At 46.0% G+C, this 22,361-nt stretch overlaps 1 protein-coding gene across 1 annotated transcript in view; it reads right to left on the reverse strand.

The window, feature by feature from the left end:
• Positions 1-365: 365 nt before the first annotated feature.
• The window catches only part of si:ch211-51a6.2 (neurotrypsin), a 58,276-nt gene continuing 36,280 nt past the window's right edge, over positions 366-22,361 (reverse strand). The window contains exons 13-15 of the mRNA XM_060854165.1: positions 17,516-17,638; positions 6,630-6,910; positions 366-5,841 (exon numbers count right to left, since the gene is read on the reverse strand). Coding sequence (XP_060710148.1) covers positions 5,504-5,841; positions 6,630-6,910; positions 17,516-17,638 — 742 coding nt within the window. The 3' untranslated portion in view covers positions 366-5,503. The remainder of the gene's footprint in view (positions 5,842-6,629; positions 6,911-17,515; positions 17,639-22,361) is intronic.

The raw sequence follows: 22,361 nt of genomic DNA on the forward strand, positions 1-22,361 counted from the left end.
AGGTTTCAGAATGCAGTGGCTCGGTGAGGCAAGGAGGTGTGTGGATGTGAATTCCCACTCTAGAGTCTGATCCAGGCTGTACACTTCAGGGTGAGGCTGTGGGAGCGCTGCAGTGTCAGAGGTGCTGTTTCCAGATGAGATGTTCAACTGAGGCACTTCCTCAAGTGGACTGGAAAGATCAGAGAGCCACAATTTCAGTGTTCGCTGAGGAACGTCAATACTTATCCCTTGAGCAGAGACCACAATTGCTAGCCTTCACCAGATGAACGGGAGCAATTTACAACAATTACTGTCACTGCATTCATATTATTGTCAACATTGAAAAGAAAGAGCTGTGTTTGAGCAGCACCCTTCTCAACCCCAGGAACCCCTAACCCCAACAAGCCAATTCCATACTTCTGTAGTGCAGCAGGACACCTATACAAAGCATGATCGCACTAATAGCAACCATATAGAATCATAGGGAAGTATGGAATTGGATGCTGTTCAAAGTGGAAGGTCCTGAGGTTGAGAAAAGTGCGACTGAAAGGGCAACTCGTTCTTTTCGATGTTCACAATCTGAATGCAGTGACAGTAATTGTTGTAAATTGCCCCCACTCGTGTTGTGAGTTATGTGACAGATTTTTTGCTGTTGAGCAATGTGAAACATTAGTTTGAGGTCAGTAGCAAAATGGTTATTACCCTCAATGTAGTCACTCTCCCCTCAAAGTCATTGATCCTGAGGTGGTGAAAATTCATAAAAATGTGTTAGATCGTCACCTGTTGGTGTTTCTGCAGAACTGCACTCCATCCAGGGACTCTCTTCAGTATGCAGATGAACACAACGGAACCTATCAATATTAAATGAGCACTTCATATTCACTCCCGCTGCTGGTTGGGAGATGCAGCATTTCAAAAGCTCATTACAACACTTCCATCAATAAATGAAGGAAACGTGGTCTCTAGCATTCTTTGTACCGTTTATAGGTGGAGACAGGGATATTTATTGTTGATGACTGCAGGCAAAGACAGCTTGCTTACTGCAACAATTCACAGGATTAGCAAAGAGCCCCTTAAAATTCAAAAGCAGAACTGTTACACAGTACAGTGCTCACAAAACCAATAGAGTTTGCACATTTTTCTTTGATTTAAATATTAATACATTGGCGAAAACATGGCCATAGGTGGCACCGTAAATCTACAAGGGTGTGCAGAGGATTGTGCCACATGCCATGAGATTTAGGAGGCTCAGTCCATACAGAAGTGACTGAGATCTGTTCATCCGAATGCCCCGTGAACTGTGACATCCAACTCATGGTGTGCTGTGTCTCTCTCACAACCAATCCCATTTTGTAAAAACATCTCACACCCTTTCCAGGAGTGGCTCGATAAGTGGTGACCCGCCAACCAGCTAGAAACGAAGTTAATTAGTTATCGATAATTTTAGGTTGAAAATTCCTGTTTTAACCTCCTCGGGGCGGAGCCTGCCCAGGGCAGTTGGTTTAGCCGGATATCGGACATCACAGTGCCACAAGGTGCACCACAGCATGTACACAGTGCCATCACTGTCAATGCGGCAGCTGCTGGACTGACTACCAATGGAGGATTCTCAGGCAGGTTCACAGGAGTGGCATGCCTGTGTGTACTGGGAGCTACATGAACGAATCCACAGGGACCCTGTTCTATGCCATGCACTGCACCTAAACAAAATACATAGCAGCTATTCGCTGGTTCATTTCTCAGGGCAGTGCCTTGACCAATCAGAGTCAACCTATCCAGTTTAAATTTAAACAAACGTTGGCAGTTAACTGTCAGTCATCAGCAAACTGGTGCAATCCCCCCAGCAGAGTCTCTATCAATGAGAATCTATCTGCCAACCAGTCAGAACTCCTTTTTTATTGTTTGTGGAAGAGAGCTCTGAATTTCCCCCATCCTTCGAATGTTTCCCAGTGTCACTTCCGAGAGGTCTCACTTTGATTACTAGACACTCCCCTCCAGTCCTGGACTCACAACCAATAGAAACAATTTACCTTTATCTATCCTATCTGCTCTGTTTAACATTTTGAAAGTAAAATTACAAAATGATGTTGCCCTTTACATCGGTACTTGCGAATTCTCCTCTGAGCGCACAATGTAAAAAATGCGATTTATTTCTGTCAGCAATACTAAAATCCTGCACCATCTAATGGCCATGCAAACACTGAAATTAATGAATTTATTTATGCCAAGTATTGTTTATTGAAGTGTTCAGGTCTAGTGCATAGGGTGTTGGTTGGTGGAAGGTGGGGTTTGAGACTGGGGACCGTGAAGGCTTCAGTGAGTAAGACAGTGAAGGAAGCCATGAACAGTGTGGCAAGGGAGGTGGTGAGTGCAGTGGAAAGCAAAGCAGCCAGGCAAGTGGAGGACCAAGGGGAACAGTGAAGGGACTGACCAGGGGAATAACAGCGTTGAATCTCTAGAGTGTAGAAGTAGACCATTTGGCCGATTCAGTCCACACTGACCCTCTGAACAGTATTTCACCAGACCCACTCCATCCCTGTAACCCTGCATTTCCCACGACTAATCCACTTACATATTGCTGAACACTATGGGGCAATTTCCCATAGCCCATCCACCTAACCTGCACATCTTTGGACTGTCGGAGGAAACGAGAGCACCTGAAGTAAACCCACGCAGACACAGGGAGAATGTGCAAACTCCACACAGTCATAGAGTCATAGAGATGTACAGCATGAAAACAGACCCTTCGGTCCAACCCGTCCATGCTGACCAGATATCCCAACCCAATCTAGTCCCACCTGGCCCAGTCGCCCAGGGCTGGAATCAGACCAGGTCCCTGGTGCTGTGAGGCAGCAGTGCTAACCACTGAGCCACCATTTAACCCGCCATGCAGACCTTTACAAAATCCAAATAATCAGAAATAATCAATAACCAGAAAGACTATGGGAATACTAGTCTTTGTATTGAGAGGACTAGGATGCAATGAGGTAGAAGACGTGCATCAACTATCCAAAGCACTAGTTACAGCACAGAGAGTCATCGTGAGCTGTTCTGGGCACCATACCATTAAAAGGATGTTTTGGGGAGATGGAACAACATAGATTCATCAAAATAGTCTCCAAGAGCTATGTTACAAGGAGAGATTACATAAACTATCATAGTTAAAAATCACACACCACCAGGTTATGGTCCAACAGGGTTAATTGGAAGCAAATTTCAAATTGGAAGCAAAACCAATTAAACCTGTTGGACTATAACCTGGTGTTGTGAGATTTTTTACTTTTGTACACCTCAGTCCAACACCAGCATCTCCAAATCATGACAAACTAACATGGCATTCTCTGCAATTTCTATGGTTCAGGGAAATTTTACTTTGAAAATGTTAAACAGAACAGATAGGATAGAGAAAGTTAAATAGTTTCTATTGGCTGTGAGTCCAGGACTGGAGGGGAGTGTCTAACAATCAAAGCGAGACCTCTCAGAAGTGACGCTGGGAAACATTCGAAGGATGGGGGAAATTCAGAGCTCTCTTCCAAAAACAATAATTGAAGCTGGGCCAGTTGTTAATCTGGAAGCAGGTAAATCTTTGTTAATCAAAGACATTGACGGGTACAGGGAAAGGGCTGGTCTATGGATTTAGCTGACAGATTAGCTGTAATCTCACTGAATGTTGCAGACGGTGAATATTCACTGCTCACACCTCCATTCATATATTCCAGGCCACTTATACCATCGCTCTATCCCCTGCTATCCCATTGGGTAGAATGTTGGCACCCAGTGCTTCTGTAGACACATGCCCAGGCTAGGGTAAAGTCATGATTCACTTGTCACTCCCCTCACTACTCTGGGGTGGCGCGGTGGCTCAGTGGTTAGCACTGTTGCCTCACAGCACCAGGGACCTGGTTCGATTCCAGCCTCTGGTGACTGTGTGGAGTTTGCAGATGCTCCCCGTGTCTGCATGGATTTCCTCTGGGTACTCTGATCTCCTCCCACAATCCAAAAATATGCAGGTTAGGGTGGATTGGCAGTGCTAAATTGCCCATAGTGTCCAGGGATGTGCAGGTTAGGTGAGCTAGCCATGTGGAACGTAGGAGTACAGGGATAAGGTAGGGGAGTGAGTCTAGGTGGGCTGCTTTTCAGAGGCTTGGTGTGGATGTGATGGGCTGAATGGCCTGCTTCTACACTATAAGGTTTCTATGATTCTCCTTGTGATGCAGGGGATAGTGCTCTTGCCTCTGTGCCTGACCTTCCAGGTTAAAGTCCTGGAGCAATAGTTTGATAGTCAGCTGGAGGAAGCCTTCCAATGTACTTGCGGAAGGCACTTAGAGTGGGAGACTCACACTGATCTGCCATGTCTGATGTGAAGTAGTGTCCCTTAGGTTTAAGACTCCGTTACAAGTTACTAACTTATTATCAGGAGAAAAAAACTAGCCATGGATGGTATACGTGAATGTGTACCTCATCCACAACGCTGTGTGTGTTGGAAAAGAATTATTTGTGCAGAAGACAAGTGCTGCAAAGCAGGATGGCCCACACTACCGCACCTCCACCTCCCTTTTTCACCACACCTTCCCCTCCTCAAACTCCACAGGAAAATGAAATGTCCACTCAAGCCCAGTGAGCTCAACTTGAACAGTTCCTCATCCAAGCCCGTGTTTCTAGTTCACCAAACAAGGAGGAACTATCTGGGTCACAGTTACCGATATCAACTTTAGGAAATGATCTTCACTAGAAAAGAAAGTTGAGGCAATCTTTCCCCGTCAATTAAATCATGAAATAAAATAATGAGAAAGAAGATGCCATTCTGTATTTAAATAACCGTCAATGGAATTGCAAAATGCAAGTTGCAATTCGGCAAAGCGATATTATCACTGGACTATTAATCCAGCGACCTGGGGTTAATTTAAAAAAAATAATATATATAAAAAATATATAACCAGGAGGCCCCCTTCACTGTTTGATTTAAAAAAAACAGGAATGTTTCACACAGCATTAAAATTAATCCAGCGACCCAGGTAATGTTCTGGGACCAGGGTTCGAATCAGCAGATGATGGAATTTGAACTTAATTAAAATCAAATCTGGGGTTAAGAGTCTAATGATGACCACAGGACCATTGCTCATTTTCAGGAATAAACCCATCTGGTACAATAATGTCCTTTTGAGAAGGAAACTGCCGTCCTTACCTGGTCTGGCCTACATGTGACTCCAGACCCACAACGACATTGCTGACTCTTAACTGCCCTCTGCACCATTAGGGATGGGCAATAAATGACGACACTGAAAGTGATACCCTCAGCCTAATCCTGTCGTAGGTTGGTGGTCAGAGTTGGTTCGAACACTGTGTTTGTTGACAGCTGTCAAACTCCTGACACACAGAGAGGGGTTATAACACAGTTATCACTCTGAGAGATCTTTGGTTCATTTGTGTAAGAAATGAATTTGGCAGCTTATTGTTTTTCAGCCCACCATACCCCTCCCCACCCTCACCCCTTTCCCGCACACGTTTATTCCTTCTGAGCTCGCTAGCTCACTGGCTTTCTGTGTCCTTTCGCTTTGGTTTCCGTCATTTTCTTGATCCAAGAGACGAATTTGGCCACTTTTGTGTAAACGCCAGGGGAGTCCTTCCGTCCACATCCGTAACCCCACGAGGTGATGCCCAAGATGACCCAACGTCCACCCATGCGTTGGCACATCAGAGGGCCACCGCTGTCGCCCTGGCAACTATCAACCCTCTTGTGCTCGGACAGATTGCCCGCACAAATCATACGGGGGGTAAACTTGTCCCTGTAACGGCTTTTGCAAATCCTCTTTGGCAGCAGGGGGACCGCACCTTGCAGTAAAGTCCGTGAGTAGGATCTTCCTAAAAAAAAAGGGTTAGAACAACAACATGTCATTGCATTTACTTGCCTCTTGAGTGGTGACTGCTTGAGATACCTTCAAAAAGAGCTCACTACAGACAAACAATGTTTTCCCCGATATATTTTCAAAGCAGTCAGTTGCTACGGTCCACAATATTGCACAGTTTGTACTTGAAAATTAAAAGTCTTGAAATAGAAGTGGGCTTAACAGATTTTGGTAGCTTTTCCAAAGAGAAATTGATATGATGGGCTGAATGGCCTCTCAAGTTGCTACAGTACCATCTGGATGCCAGTTGTACACAGGGGTATTTTAGTTTAACCTGTGTAAGACAGTGTACACAGGTGATGTACTGGATGCAGAGTGACAGCACTCAGACTTTGTCGATGAAAGTCCAGTTCTGATCGTCGCAGTTACCACAACCTCTGATACACAGGCATCTGAGCCTAAAGTGTCAAACCAGGGTGAACCAAGCAAAGGACAGAAATCTCTCCCATCGATGGGGTGTCCCCCAAAGGGGAAAAAGCTGAAGTCTTTGGAGAGTCCCATTGTGAAAAGCCCAAACATTAGTATACTAAAATGGAGCACCGACTTGATCACTGCCACATTGCTGGTTGTAAGTCTTGATTATGGTCAGCCCAAGTTAAATCACCGTGACCAATTCTGGACATCACACTCCAGGAAGGAGGTGAGGACTTTGGTGGGTGGATCGAAGAGGTCTTTTCCCCAGAGTTTCCCCAGAGCTAGAGGGTGCAGGTTTCAGGTGGGTCAGAAATCTGTCAAATCACTTACCTGTATCTCCCCAGCCAGTAATATAGCAGGATTGCTTGTTAATTCTGATCCTTTCCTTCCTGGCTGGCAGACAGACTGGGGTTGCATACTGATTGAATGTCAAACAATGGCCTTCCTTCCCCTTCATTCTGACCAGCGCTATGTCATTGTCACTGCTGTCTGGCTTGTAGTTCTTGTGCGTGACAATCCTTTCAATGGGGATTTCTCGCTCAAACTCATCCTCCACAGCTGTGTGGTAATCTCCGACACGGATGTAGTAATGTCTCGTCTCATTACCAAACCTGTAACGTTTAACAGCTGAGTAAAGGCCATACCCCTCTCTTTGAAATGAATGCTCTCAAAAGTGCGGTCATCCCCTTTTTCTGTTTCATGCACCACATTCACGGAAGAGATCTTTGAGAAGCAGGTGCTGTCATAGAGTCATAGAGATGTACAGCACAGAAACAGACCCTTCGGTCCAACCAGTACATGCTGACCAGACATCCCAACCCAATTTAGTCCCATCTGCCAGCACCCGGCCCATATCCCTCCAAACCCTTCCTATTCATATACCCATCCAGATGCCTTTAAAATGTTGCAATTGTACCAGCCTCCACCACATCCTCTGGCAGTTCATTCCATACATGTACCACCTTGTGCATGAAAATATTGCCCCTTAGGTCTCATTTATATCTTTCCCCTCTCACCCTAAACCTATGCCCCCTAGTTCTGGACTCCCCCACCCCAGGGAAAAGACCTTGCCTATTTATCATATCCATATCCCTCATGATTTTGTAAACCTCTATAAGGTCACCCCTCAGCCTCCGATGCCCCAGGGAAAACAGCCCGAGCACAGTCATAGATTAGAGTGGTGCTGGAAAAGCACAGCAGGATGCTGCCTGACCTGCTGTGCTTTTCCAGCACCACCTAACCTTGATTCTAATCTCCAGCATCTGCAGTACCCACTTCTGCCTAGTGTAGTAATAGGCTAGTCATAGTCATAGAGTCATACAGCGCATAGAAACAGACCCTTTGGTCCAACCAGTAAAAAGTAAGGTCTGCAGATGCTGGAGATCAGAGCTGAAAATGTGTTGCTGGTTAAAGCACAGCAGGTCAAGCAGCATCCAAGGAACAGGAAATTCGACATTTCAGGCATAAGCCCTTCATCAGGAATGAGGAAAGTGTGTCCAGCAGGCTAAGATAAAAGGTAGGGAGGAGGGACTTGGGGGAGTGGCGATGAAGATGTGATAGGTGGAAGGAGGTCAAGGTGAGGGTGATAGGCTGAAGTGGGGTGGGGGCGGAGAGGTCAGGAAGAAGATTGCAAGTTAGGAGGGCGGTGCTGAGTTCGAGTGAATCGACTGAGACAAGGTGGGGGGAGGGGAAATGAGGAAACTGGAGAAATCTGAGTTCATCCCTTGTGGTTGGAGGGTTCCCAGGCGGAAGAGAGCGCCTCATCTCCATCGCCCCTCCCCCCAAGTCCCTCCTCCCTACCTTTTATCTTAGCCTGCTGGACACACTCTCCTCATTCCTGATGAAGGGCTTATGCCCGAAATGTCGAATCTCCTGTTCCTTGGATGCTGCCTGACCTGCTGCGCTTTTCGAGCAACACATTTTCAGCTTTGGTCCAACCAGTCCATGCTAACCATAATCCCAAACGAAAAAGTCCCACCTGCCTATGTATGGCTTATATCCCTTCAAATGTTTCTCACGCATCTACATATCTAATTAATCTTTTAAACATTATCCACTACTTCCTCTGGAAGTTCATTCCACAGATGAGCCACTGTGTAAAATGAATTGCCCCTCAAGTTCTTTATAAATCATTCTCATCTCACCTTAGAAATATACCCACTAGTCTTAAGTTCCCCACCTTAGGGAAAAGACACCTACTGTTCCCCTTATCTATACCCTTCATTGTTTTATATACCTCTGTAAGGTTATCCCACAACCTCCTATGCTCCAGTTAAAAAAAGTTCCAACCTAAGGTAAATCTCTTCTGAATCCTCTCCAGTTTAATCATATCCTTCCTATCACAGAGCGACCAACAGTGAAGAAGATTACCTCAGAGTACGATGGGAACTTGATCAGTTGGGCCAGTGCACCAAGGAGTAGCAGATGGAGTTTAATTCAGTTAAATGGTGAGGTCCTGCATTTTGGAAAAGCAAATCAGAGCAGGACTTATACACTTAATGGCTGAACAAAGAGACCTTGGAGTGCAGGTTCATAGTTAGTTGAAAGTGGAGTCACAGGTAGATAGGACTGTGAAGGCGGTGTTTGGTATGCTTTCCTTTATTGGTCACAGCATTGAGTATTGGATTCAGGAGGTCACGTTGCGGCTGTATATGACATTGGTTAGGCCACTTTTGGGATACTGTGTGCGATTCTGGTCTCCCTCCAATAGGAGAAAGTGAGGACTGCAGATGCTGGAGATCAGAGCTGAAAATGTGTTGCTGGAAAAGCGCAGCAGGTCAGGCAGCATCCAAGGAACAGGAGAATTGATGTTTCGGGCATGAGCCCTTCTTCAGGAATGAGGAAAGTGCACCAAGCAGGCTAAGATAAAAGGTAGGGAGGAGGGACTTGGGGGAGGGGAGTTGGAAATGCGATAGGTGGAAGGAAGTTAAAGTGAGGGTGATAGGTCGGAGTGGGGGTGGGGGCGGAGAGGTCAGGAAGAAGATTGCAGGTTAGGAGGGCGGTGCTGAGTTCGAGGGTTGGGACTGAGACAAAGTGGGGGGAGGGGAAATGAGAAACTTCAAAGACTGCAATTTCCCCCCGACATGGTCGACGATGCTCTCCACCGCATCATCTCCACTTCCTGTTCCACCGCCCTTAAGCCCCGCCCCTCCAATCGCTACCAGGATAGAACCCCACTGGTCCTGACCTACCACCCCACCAACCTCCACATACATCGTATCATCCATCGTCATTTCCGCCACCTCCAAACGGACCCCACCATCAGGGATATATTTCCCTCCCCTCCCCTATCAGCGTTCTGAAAATACCACTCTCTCCGTGACTCCCTCGTCAGGTCCACATCCCCCACCAACCCAACCTCCACTCCCGATACCTTCCCCTGCAACCGCAAGAAATGCAAAACTTGCGCCCACAGCTCCCCCCTTACTTCCCCCAAAGGCCCCAAGGGATCCTTCCACATCCGCCACAAATTCACCTGCACCTCCACACACATCATTTACTGCATCCGCTGCACACGATGTGGCCTCCTCTATATTGGGGAGACAGGCCGCCTACTTGTGGAATGTTTCAGAGAACACCTCTGGGACACCTGGACCAACCAACCCAACCACCCCGTGGCTCAACACTTCAACTCTCCCTCCCACTCCACCAAGGACATGCAGGTCCTTGGACTCCTCCATCGCCAGACCATAGCAACACGACGGCTGGAGGAAGAGCGCCTCATCTTCCGCCTAGGAACCCTCCAACCACAAGGGATGAACCAAGATTTCTCCAGTTTCCTCATTTCCCTTCCCCCCACCATGACTCAGTCCCAACCCTCGAACTCAGCACCACCTTCCTAACCTGCAAACTTCTTCCTGACCTCTCCGCCCTCACCCCCATTCCAGCCTATCACCCTCACCTTATCACCCTCACCTTAACCACCTTCCACCTATCGCATTTCCAATGCCCCTCTCCCAAGTCCCTCCTCCCTACTTTTTATCTTAGCCTGCTTGGCACACTTTCCTCATTCCTGAAGAAGGGCTCATGCCTGAAACATCGATTCTCCTGCTCCTTGGATGCTGCCTGACCTGCTGCGCTTTTCCAGCAACATATTTTCAGCTCCCTCCAATAGGAAACATGTTGTGAAACCTGAATGGATTCAGAAAAGATTTACAACCATGTTGCTTGTCAAGAAGAGTTTGAGCTACAGGGAGAGACTGAATAGGCTGGGGCTGTTTTACCTGGAGTGTCAGACGCGGAGGGGTGACCTTATAAAATCATGAGGTGCATGGATCCGGTAAATAGACAAGGTATTTTCCCTGGAATGGGGGACTACAAAACTAGAGGACATAAGTTTAAGGTGAGAGGGGAAAGATTTAAAAGCAACCTAAGGGGCAACATTTCTCACACAGAGGGTGGTGTGTGTATGGAATCAGCTGCCAGAGGAATTGGTGGAGGCTGATACAATTACAACATTTAAAAGGCATCGGGATGGTATATCAATAGGAAGGGTTTAGAGGGATATGGGCCAACTGCTGGCAAATGGGACTAGATTAATTTACAAAAACTAGTCAGCATAGACAAGTTGGACTGAAGGTTCTGTTCTGGTAGCCAATTGGCAAAAATAAGGCCCTTTAGATGAAATGTGAATCTGAGGCCTTTCCTGCACCTATCCATTGTTCTCAGGTGGATGCAGAAGACCCTGTGGTACGATTTCTATAGAGAACAGGGCATTTTCCCTCACTGTCCTGCCCAATGTTACTCCTTCAATCAACAAAATAATCCAGTTGTTACCATATTGCTGTCTCTGAGAGCTTGCTATGCCAATTGGCGGCCATGTTTCCTCACTGTAGCATTGACAACCTACGGAAAGTGCTTCATTTGCTACAAACCATTTGTCAAGGTTGGATCACTAGGTACATCCAATACTGAGAGAGATTTTCAATCAGGAAGGAAAACAAGGGTTATGGGGAAAAGACAGGAGGGTGGGGGAAGGATTATCAGATTCCTAGAATCCCTAGTTTGGAAACAGGCCATTCAGCCCAACAAGTTCACACCGACAGTCCAAACAGCATTCCACCCAGACTCACCACCATCCTGCCCCCCCACCCAATGCTTGTAACTCTGCATTTCCCATGGCTAATGCACCTACCTACACATCCATGCTGTGGGTAGAGTCACATGTAGGCCAGACCAGGTAAGGATGGCAGATTTCCCTCCCTCAAGGACATTAGTTTTAGAATTATCTCAAAATCCCTACAGCGTGGAAACAAGCCGATTAGCTTAACAATTCCACACTGACCCTCTAAAGAGAATCCCACCCAGACCCTGTATAACCCTACATTATTCCCACGGCTAATGTACCTAACCTACACATCGCTGAATACTACTGGGCGATTTCCCATGGCCAATTCACCTGACCTGCACATCTTTGGCCTGTGGGAGGAAACCAGAGCAAACCCAAACAGTCACAGGGAGAATGTGCAAACTCCACACGGACAGTCGCCCGAGGCTGGGATTGAACCCGGGTCCCTGGTGCTGTGAGGCAGCAGTGCTAACCACTGAGCTGCCCTAGTCATGATGTCATTGATAGGTGGGGCACACTTGAGGGGCTGAATGGCCTACTTCTGATTCGATGAGTACTGCATACAATTCTGGTTGCTGTGCCATAAGAAGGATGTCATTAAATTGGGAAGGGTGCAACAAACATTTAGAGGGTGTTACCGAGACTGGAGAGTTTGACATATAAGGAGATGCTGGATAGGCTTTTTTCCCTCAAGTATCAGAGGCTGAGGGGTGACCTCATAGAGGTTTAAAAATCATGAGGGGCATGGATAGGGCAAATAGACAGGTCTTTTCCCCAGGGTGGGGTAGTCCAAAACAAGAGGGCATAGGTTTAAGGTGAGAGGGAAACTCAGGGGCAACTTTTTCACACAGTGGGTGGTACATGTATGGAATGAGCTGCCAGAGGAAGTGGTGGAGGTTAGTACAATTGCAACATTTAAAAGACATTTGGACAGGTATATGGATAGGAAAGGTTTAGGGGGAAATGGGCTAAATGCAGGGTCTGTTTCCATGCTGTACATCTCTATGACTCTATGACTATAAATGAGACTCATTCAGCCTAGGAACCCTGGTCAGCATGGACGAGTTGGGCCAAAGGGTCTGTTTCCCTGCTACATGACTCTATGGCTATCTGACTTTGGGGCATTCTGGAGTCATATTAGGTGCTATATAAATGCAAGCCACCCTTCCCACAGTAGCTGTTTTTCACTGAATGCTCCCCCCTTTTGTTCCCTCTGTTTGTGATAATGCTGAGGTGTAGTCCAGGCACCCGCCCACTGTCCTCTGTAACATGAAGCAGACTCTAACCAAGTGGTTATGAAATGCTGCTGTCTCTCACCACAGGAAGATGGCAGAGGGGAAACACCAGCCTACAATCAGGCACAGGAAGCAGTGTTAGGAAATGAAAGCTGATTTCATTGTTCACTCCCAGTTACCAGGCCAAACACGCGAGGGAGTTCAATTAAGATTAACCAGGATATTGCTGGGAATGGAGGGGTTTCAGATATAAAAATTGACAGCAAAGACAGGAACCTCTTCCACAGGGGCATAGCAGGTTGAGGGATGACCTTATTAAGGTTTATAAAATGATGATAAGGTGAATGACAAGGGTCTTTTCCTGAGGGTGGGGAAGTTTGAAACTAAGCAGTATACTTTTAAGGTGAGGGGGGAAAGGACACGAGGGGCAATGTTTTTACATAGAGAGTGGTTCGTGTATGGAATGAACTTCCTGGGGAAGTGATGGATATGGATACATTTACAATGTTTAAAAGACATTGGATAAGGACATGAATAGGAAAGTTTGGAGGGTTATGGGCCAAGCAGGTGGGAATCGTTTAGTTTGGAAACATGGTTGGCAATAGACTGGTTGGACCGAAGGGTCTGTTTCCATGTTGCACAATCCTATGAGTCGAGAGTGTGGTGCTGCGGGAGCGCAGCAGGTCAGACAGCACCTGAGGAGCAGGAGAATTGTCAGTTTCTGATGAAGGGCTTATGCCCGAAATGGCGATTCTCCTGCTCCTCCGATGCTGCCTGACCTGCTGCGTTTTTCCAGCACCACACTCTTGACTCTGATCTCCAGCACCTGCAGTCCTCACTTTCCCCGAGTACAATTCTATGACTCTAAGACTGAACATTAGATCATCACAGCACTTTGTCGGAGGTGATTAAGTTCAGTTGTTGCTATTTCTGTCACCTTCCAGAATATCAGCTGATGAAACCATGGCAAGGATTTTCACGTATCGTGCAAAGCCTCCATTTTCAAATTCTCCTTCTTGTTTTCAAAGCCCTCCGTGGTCTCAATCCCTCCGTCCCCCCCGTGGCCTCTTCCATCCCAACCCATTCCTTGGACACTTCTCCAATCCTGGCCTCCTGCACATTCACAACTCCCACTGCTCCGTCACCGACTGCGTAAGCCCTGGAACTCCCTTCAGAAAAATCTCTACCTTCTTCAGCGATGTTCGATAATGGGACTGTGAAGTCACTTGGGCCACTTAAAGGTATTAAAGGCACTATATGAATGCAGACATTGGATTGAGGAGTGGGAAATGTGGGAAGTCACCAACAAGACTTTCTTTGTGATGACTGGCAATGTTTTTCTACAACCTCTACCATCAGGGAGAAGGTACAGAAGCCTGAACACACGTACCAGCCAGTTTCAAAACAGTTCCTACCCTGCTGTTGTTAGAATACTGAATGGACTCACAAATTCTGAACATTTGCCTGTACCTGTGTTTTTGTTTTTGCCACTGATTACCTATTATTTACTTATCTATGCTACTTAACTCTGTGATCTGCCTCTATTGCTCACAAGACAAGTTTTTCACTGTGCCTCGGTACATGTGACAATAAATTCAATTCAATTCAATTCAATAAACCCCATCAGTCAAAGGGCAAGCTTTGAACTATCACAGCGAGCATGGTCCTTGCCAAACAAGGTCAGGATAAGCCAGGGCCCCTGAACAGATAACTTCACCACAGAGACCTTACGTACTTGTGGAGAGAAATACAAACATTACCGCACATTACAGAGCAGTGTCTCCTTATACACACTCCGAAATTGGGAGCCTGTTGTTAGACTCCAACAATTTGCATTCATTAAGGAAATAATTCACATTGTTGTACTGTTCGATGTCACTCACCAAAAATCGTTTTAAAATATTTTTTTTTAAATGATTTTGGAGGGATAGGCAGAGAGAAAATAAGAGGTAAAGATTGTCACTAACTGGAGAAAGGAGATAACACGCTGAAAATGTGTTACTGGAAAAGCGCAGCAGGTCAGGCAGCATCCAAGGAACAGGAAATTCGACATTTTGGGCATAAGTCCTTCTTCAGGAATTCCTAAAGAAGGGCTTATGCCCAAAACGTTGAATCTCCTGTTTCTTGGATGCTGCCTGACCTGCTGTGCTTTTCCAGCAACACATTTTCAGCTCTGATCTCCAGCATCTGCAGATCTCACTTTCTCCCCAAAGGAGATAACACTAAAAGATAGACCCTGAGAACTGGCACAACATGATACGTCGAAACAAAAAACCGAAAAAACTGCAGATGCTGGAAATCAGAAACAAGAACAGAAATTGCTGGAAAAGCTCAGCAGCAGCTGTGGAGAGAAATCAGAGTTAACGTTTCGGGTCCAGTGACCCTTCTCCAGAACTGTTCCATCAGATGATCATCCCTTATTAATACGGCATTTCCCGAGTGTTTCATTGGCTGCAAAGTGCTCTGGGACATCCTCAGATTGGGAAAAGTGCTTTTTAAATGAAAGTCTGCTATTCATTCTTTATGTAATGATTACATTCGTATTATTGACAGCATGAGAGTTCCTACGCCGTCTTTAGACTTTGCCAAGTATACACTGCAATCTGTGAATCTGAAATTTCCCTTTTTATCACATTAAATCCAGACCCACTGATACTGATATTATCATTCAGAATAATTATATTTCTTATACATAATTCAAACAGAAAAGGCTGGAAGTACCCAACAGTCAGGCTGAATGCATGGAGAGAGAAACAGCTAACAATTGAGGTGATGACCTTTCGTCAGATCGATGACATAGTCTTCTGTCTTTCTTTAATGTTTCCAGTATTCACGGTATTTTGTTAAGAGTCATCGTCATAGAGATCTACAGCTTAGGAAATGCCCCTTCAGCCCGTTGAGTCTGTGATAGTCAAAAACGATGCCCAATTCTAATCCCATTTTCCAGTACTTGCCCCATAACCTTAGCATTGCAAGTGTACATCGAAACTCTTCTTCAATGTTCTGAGGGGTTCTGCCCTCCAACATGTTACTTTCAGATTCCATCTAATGTGTGCGAAGTGTTTTCCGAGCACTGAGGTGTGCCATGAGTCACTGGGATCTAGCTGTAGCTTTACTGTCCACGGGACATGAGCATTGCCGGCCAGATCAGTCTTTGTTGCTCATCCCTAGTTGCCCTGGAAAAGGTGGCAGTGAGTTACCTCCTTAAATCACTGCTGCCCATGTGCTGTAGTTACAGCCACAATGTTGTTAGGGAGGGAATTCCAGGACTGTGACCCAGTGACACTGAAGGAACAGTGATGTCTAGACCATGAGTGGCTTGGAGGGGAATTTGGTGGTAGTGGTACTCAATCTGAGTACTCAGCCCTTGTCTTTTCAGTGATAGAAGGAATGAGTTTGGGAGATTCTACTCTTTCATGATGACTTTGGTGATTTTTCTTTTCAATTAACTAATGGTATGAGAGCTTTCCTGGTTAGGTCAGAATAGTATGTCCCTAACCATCCTTAAGATACCCGTAAAGCATATCGAATATTAAAGCAATTCCAATACCTATCCGAATAGTACAAGATACTGCAGATACTGGACACCTGAAACAAACACAGGGAATTCTGAGAAAGTGTTGTACTAGAAACATTAACTCAGTTTTTCTCTTCACAGATCCTGCCAGACAGAATACTCATCCTCGTGCACTAAGACTTAAAACATCTTGAGCAATTGAATTGCGCCTAAGTCCGCCATGAGCCAGTGTAATCCATCTGAGTTGGTTTATGGAGGATGGTTAAAGTTCCTCACAGTATTATAATGAAATATCCCCGTAATGAATACTGGGAGGGTTTCGTTTATGGAGGTTAGATATCTTCCAGTACCTTCACACATGAGCAAAGACACAAAGGCCGCGCCATTCAATTCATGTGGAATACTCTGTGAGAATATTAGACTCAAAGCACCTTAGTGCTCAATTCCTTTACCAATCGTGTGATGATAGTTTAGTACCGTGCATATATATTTCATATCCATATGACTAGAAAGAAAGACTGGCATTTACAAAGCCCCAAGGTGTTCCAGAATGCTTGATAGTCAAGGAAGCATTGTAGTGTAGTCAATGCTGCAATCTGGGAAACGCAGTGGCTAAACTGGGTACAGCAAGATCCCATAAATGGCAATGCGATAATGAGCAGACTATCTGCTTCTGTGATGGTTTACTGAGGGATAAATGTTAGCTTGGACCACAGCTCTCCAATGTGGAGATGTGAGATCGTTTACAGCGAGCTGCTCAAATTTAACTGGGTGGTACGGTGGCTCAATGGTTAGCACTGCTGCCTTACAGTGCCAGGGACCTGGATTCAATTCCAGCCTCGGGTGGCTGTCTGTGTGGAGTTTGTACATTCTCCCCGTGTCTGTGTGGGTTTCCTCCGGGTGCTCCGGTTTCCTCCCACAGTCCAAAGATGTGCAGGTCAGGTGAATTGGCCATACTAAATTGCCCGTAGTGTTAGATGCATTAGTTAATGGGTCGGGGTGGGTAACTCTTCGGAGGGTCGGTGTGGACTTGTTGGGCTGAAGGGCCTGTTTTCACACTGTAGGGAATCTAATCTTAACAGCTCCTCTCAAACACAGCCTCAACGGTGTGTCACTCTGGAGGTCACACTCAGGGGCTGGAAGGGGACTTGACCCCTCAACTTTTGGACTCCAAGGCGAGAGTGCAATCCAGCTGACACTTCACAATCCTCAGCCTCACCACAACCAATAGGCCCCAGGTTTTACATTGTTACTGCACCGGGCACCGTGCTGGGCACTGGCATACGGCTCACGCATAAAACAAAAACTAAATGTTAACCACGCCGATAAATCTGAAGGGAATGAGAAAATGGGTCTTTTACAATGAAAGCGACAGACAATGCTCCCCTTCACCAACCTCTTGAAGCAGTGAGCTGCCGTCAGCACCCAGCAGTTACTGATTAATGTCGCTCCGCACAGTAAACGACTCTCTCGGTGAAACGTCTTGAGCCTCAGTGAAACTTGCCATGGCCAGCCACCTCTGGAATCAGAGTCCAAAAATATTGTCACACCAGACAGGGAGCAAACTCACCCAAATAGATAAACAACAAGCGACACATTGTGTTTTTGTATGAGAGGAGTGTGGCTCACATTGGGCCCACCCACTCAAGCCTGTTTCTCCTATCACAATGGGATCCAAGACATAAATAGAGAACACAGTCAAGGAGGTTATGCTAAACCTTCAGGAAACCACCAAACATGGTCCTCTGAGCGCCTCAGTTATAGAGTCATAGAGATGTCCACGCCGACCATATCCCAAATCAATCTAGTCCCACCTGCCAGCACTCAGCCCAAATCCCTCCAAACCCTTCCTATTCATATACCCATCCAAATGCCTCTTAAATGATGCAATTGTACCAGCCTCCAGCACTCCCTCTGGCTGCTTATTCCATACACGTACCACCCTCTGTGTGAAAAGTTTGTCCCTTAGGTCCCTTGTATATCTTTCCCCTCTCACCCTAAACCTGTGCCCTCTAGTTCTGGACTATCCTCACCCCACCCCCCCAACCCCACCCCCTCCACCCCACCACTCCCCCCACCCCACCCCCTCCAACCCCCAACCCCACCCCACCACCCTACCCCCCTCCCCCCTTCCAGGAAAAATACCTTGTCTATTTACCTATCCATGCCCCTCATGATTTTATAAACCTCTATAAGGTCACCCCTCAGCCGCTGACGCTCCAGAGAAAACAGCCCCAGCCTGTTCAATCTCTCACTATAGCTCAAACCCTCTAACCCTGGCAACATCCTTGTAAATCTTTTCTGAACCCTTTCAAGTTTCAGAACATCCTTCCTATAGGAGGGAAACCGGAATTGCACGCAATATTCCAAAACTTGAAGAATGTCAAGGCCTTAGAGTGAGAGACGGAGGAGATTTCCTCGAGTGGTCCCAGCAGGTAGAGAGTAGCTAGGATTGTTCCCCTTGTTCGGGAGAGAGCTGATGGGTGGTTTAATAGAGGGCTTGAAAATGATAAAGAATTTTATTAGCTTGCACCTATAAGCAGAGTGAAACCAAGCAGCTCTACCTTAGCAGTACAAATATTAGGAATGGTTATGCAGAGTGGTGATGCAGCTGTAAAAGCAGTGGGTGTGCAGTAGGGGTGGGAGTCCAGAACTAGAGAGCACAGGTTTAGGGTGAGAGGGGAAAGATATACAAGGGACCTAAGGGGCAAACTTTTCACACAGAGGGTGGTACATGTATGGAATAAACAGCCAGAGGAAGTGGTGGAGGCTGGTACAATTGCAACATTTAAAAGGCATCTGGATGGGTATATGAATAGGAAGGGTTTAGAGGGATATGGGCTGAGTGCTGGCAGGTGGGACTAGATTGGTTTGGGATATAGTTGGCATGGACATCTCTATGACTCTGTAAGCAGAGAATGTACAAAATGTAGAATATTTTATACAGGTCAGAATTCCAGGTCCAACAGGTTTACTTGAAGTCACAAGCTTTTGGAGTGCTGCTCTTTCATCAGGTGGAATAGAATCTACTTGTTGGACTATAATCTGGTGTTGTCTGACGTCTAGAGCTGAAAATGTGTGTTGCTGGAAAAGCGCAGCAGGTCAGGCAGCATCCAAGGAGCAGGACAATCGACGTTTCGGGCATGAGCCCTTGTCTGACTTCTAACCAGGTCCACCCCAGTCCAACACCAGTACCTCCACATCATGGCTTCTGATCGAACTGTTCAGAAATGTAATGACACAGCTCTGGAGCAGGTGGACTGTGAGCCCTCGCTTGCTAGCTCAGACGTAGGGACACTACCATTGTACCACAAGATCCTTAGTCATTGAACTCAAGATATTTTCTAATCAACCTGTTCAGAGATATAACGATACACCTCTGCAGCAGGTGGGACCTGAAACTCAGCTTCATGGCTTAGAGGTAGGGACATTATCACAAGAGGTCTTAGGAACTTAGGGCAGCACAGAGGCACAGTAGTTAGCGCTGCTGCCTCATAGTGCCAGAGAACCGGGTTCAATTCCTGCCTCAGGCAACTGTCTGTGTGGAGTTTGCACATTCTTCGGGTGCTCTGGTTTCCTCCCACAGTCCAAAAATATGCAGGTTAGGTGAATTGGCCATGCTCAATTGCCCGTAGTGTTAGGTGAAGGGGTAAATGTAGGGGAATGGGTCTGGGTGGTTGCTCTTCGGAGGGTCGGTGTGGACTTGTTGGGCCGAAGGGCCTGTTTCCACACTGAAAGTCATCTAAACTGAAGGCAATTTTTAAAAGAATTATCCTACTTTTGTAATCAACCTGTTCAGAAATGTTATTACACAACTCTGCAGCAAGTGAGACTTAAAGCTGACCCTCCCAGCCCAGGTGTAGGGCACTACCACTATACCACAAGAGGGCCTAGGCAATGAATGTGATAGCAGCAAGTGTTTATATGCAACATCTTTTTTTCATTCATTCACAGGATGAGGGGGTTGCTGACTAGGCCAGCATTTATTGCCCATCCCTAATTGCCTAGAGGGCAGTTAAGAGTCAATGACATTGTTGTGTGTCTGGAGTCACATGTAGGCCAGACCAGGTAAGGACGGCAGTTGCCTTCCCTAAAGGTCATGAACCTGGGCTCACTTTGAATACCTGCTGCACTGGTCAATACAGAAATGCAAAGAATCAGGTTCCAGTTTCATTTAGATGTTCTTTTAAACTAAGTAGCCCACAAGACAAATTCTAAGTGCTTTATTAAAAATACTTTATTCAATCTTTCCACCACTAGGAAAACATCCACATGGCCCAGAAAACCAGTAACTTCCTTATTGAACACAATGTCAAGCAGATTCTGTGTGACTGAGAACAATGAAAATTACAGGTTATGGCTGTATTGGCAGTGGGCAATGAGATGTAATTAAACAATCTATCCACTTAATGTGACTTCAGTGTCAATTTAACCTGTAAATTTAATCCCTGGGTTTGCTTTTCAGTATTTGATGGATGCAGTTACCCACTGCAAACATGTCTTTTCCAGATAGAGTTCTCACTTATTGAAAGCTCTTGTATTTTTACACTTAGTTTCGACTGATAAGAACATGAACAGGCAAAGATACACTGGACACATTGTGGAAATCCTCCCACACATGTCAAATTCAGAAGAGGACTTCAGATAACACTGAGTATGTTCAATCGTGAACTTCATTAACCTTGGAGCTAGCATTTAAGAATTGCCAACTTGTTGGTCAAATTGTTGGGAAGTCAATTTTAAAATTGGAAACACTTGGAGATGGGGAACCGCTCTAAACCTCTCTCCCTAGGTCTCTCTTTCTTAAATTCATTCCAGGTATGTGGGTAGCGCTGGTGGGCCAATACTTATTGCCTGGGTCTACTTGCCCCTTGAGAGCTGCCTTCTTGAACGGCTGTAATCCATTTGATGTGGGTAGGTCCACAATGCTGTTAGGGAGGGAGTTCCATGTTTTTGACCCAATGACACTGAAGGAATGGTGATATATTTCCAAGGCAGCATAGTAAGTGGCTTAGAGAGGTAAGGCCATTCTGTCCTGAAATTGTTTGAGCTACACTCATCCAAACAAGTGGTATTCCATTGACTCTCCCAACTGTGCCTTGTAGATGGTGGACATGCTTTTGGGAGTCAGGAGGTGAATAACTCACTGCAGTATTCCTAGCTTCTGACTTGATCATGTGGCCACAGTACTTACATGGCTGGTCAATGGTAACCCCAGGATGTCAATAATAGGGAATTCAGTGATGATAATGTCATTGAATTTGAAAGGGCAATAGTTAGATTCTCTCAGGTTGGAGATGCTTAGAGCATGGCATTTGCTTGGCATGCTATAGCCATTTTGCCACTTATTAGCCTGCTCCTTGATGTTGTCAAGGTCTTGCTGCATTTGTTGAGCTGTGTCAGTATCTGAGAAGTTGAAAATGGTGCTGAACATTGTGCAATCATCAGCAAGATACTCACTTCTGACTTTATGATGGAGGGGGAGTCCATTGATGAAGCAGCTGAAGATGGTTAGACCTGGGATACGGCCCTGAGGAACTCCTGCAGAGATGGCCTGAGACTGACACGATGAACCTCCGACAACTACAACCACCTTCCTGTATGCGAGGTATGTGTCCAACCAATGAAGAGTTTTCCCTCTAATTTCCTTTGACTCTAGTTTCACTTGGGGGCCACTGATGCAATATTCGAGCAAAGGCGACCTTCATATCAAGGATGGTCACTCCCACCTCACTGTCAAACAAGTTGCTAAGGCTGGGAGTTAGTGAGCCAAGGTTCTTGTGTTTTATGAAGCAGAGACTCATACAGTTATCTTATTGTACATTTTGGTCACTAAATAAAAAAGACCTATGAGCTTCCTTCTCTGAGGGTATGGTCTACACTCTATTTCCTATATCTTCAGGCTATCTGATGGCACAGTGGCTCAGTGGTTAGCACTGCTGCCTCACAGCGCCAGGGACCCGGGTTTGATTGTAGCCTCAGGTGACTATCTGTGTGGAGTTTGCAAATTCTTACTGTGTCTATGTGGGTTTCCTCCCACAATCCAAAGATGTGCAGGTTAGGTGGATTGGCTGTGCTAAATTGCCCATAGTGTTCAGGGATGCATAGGTTAGGTATATTAGTCAGGGGCAAGGATGCGTAGGTTAGCTGCATTAGTCAGGGGCAAATATAGGGTAGGGAATGGGTCTGAGTGAGTTACTCCCCAGAGGGTCGGTGTGGACGTGATGGGTCAAAGGGCCTGT

This window comes from Hemiscyllium ocellatum, chromosome 43, assembly GCF_020745735.1.
Source record: "Hemiscyllium ocellatum isolate sHemOce1 chromosome 43, sHemOce1.pat.X.cur, whole genome shotgun sequence".
NCBI lineage: Eukaryota > Metazoa > Chordata > Chondrichthyes > Orectolobiformes > Hemiscylliidae > Hemiscyllium > Hemiscyllium ocellatum.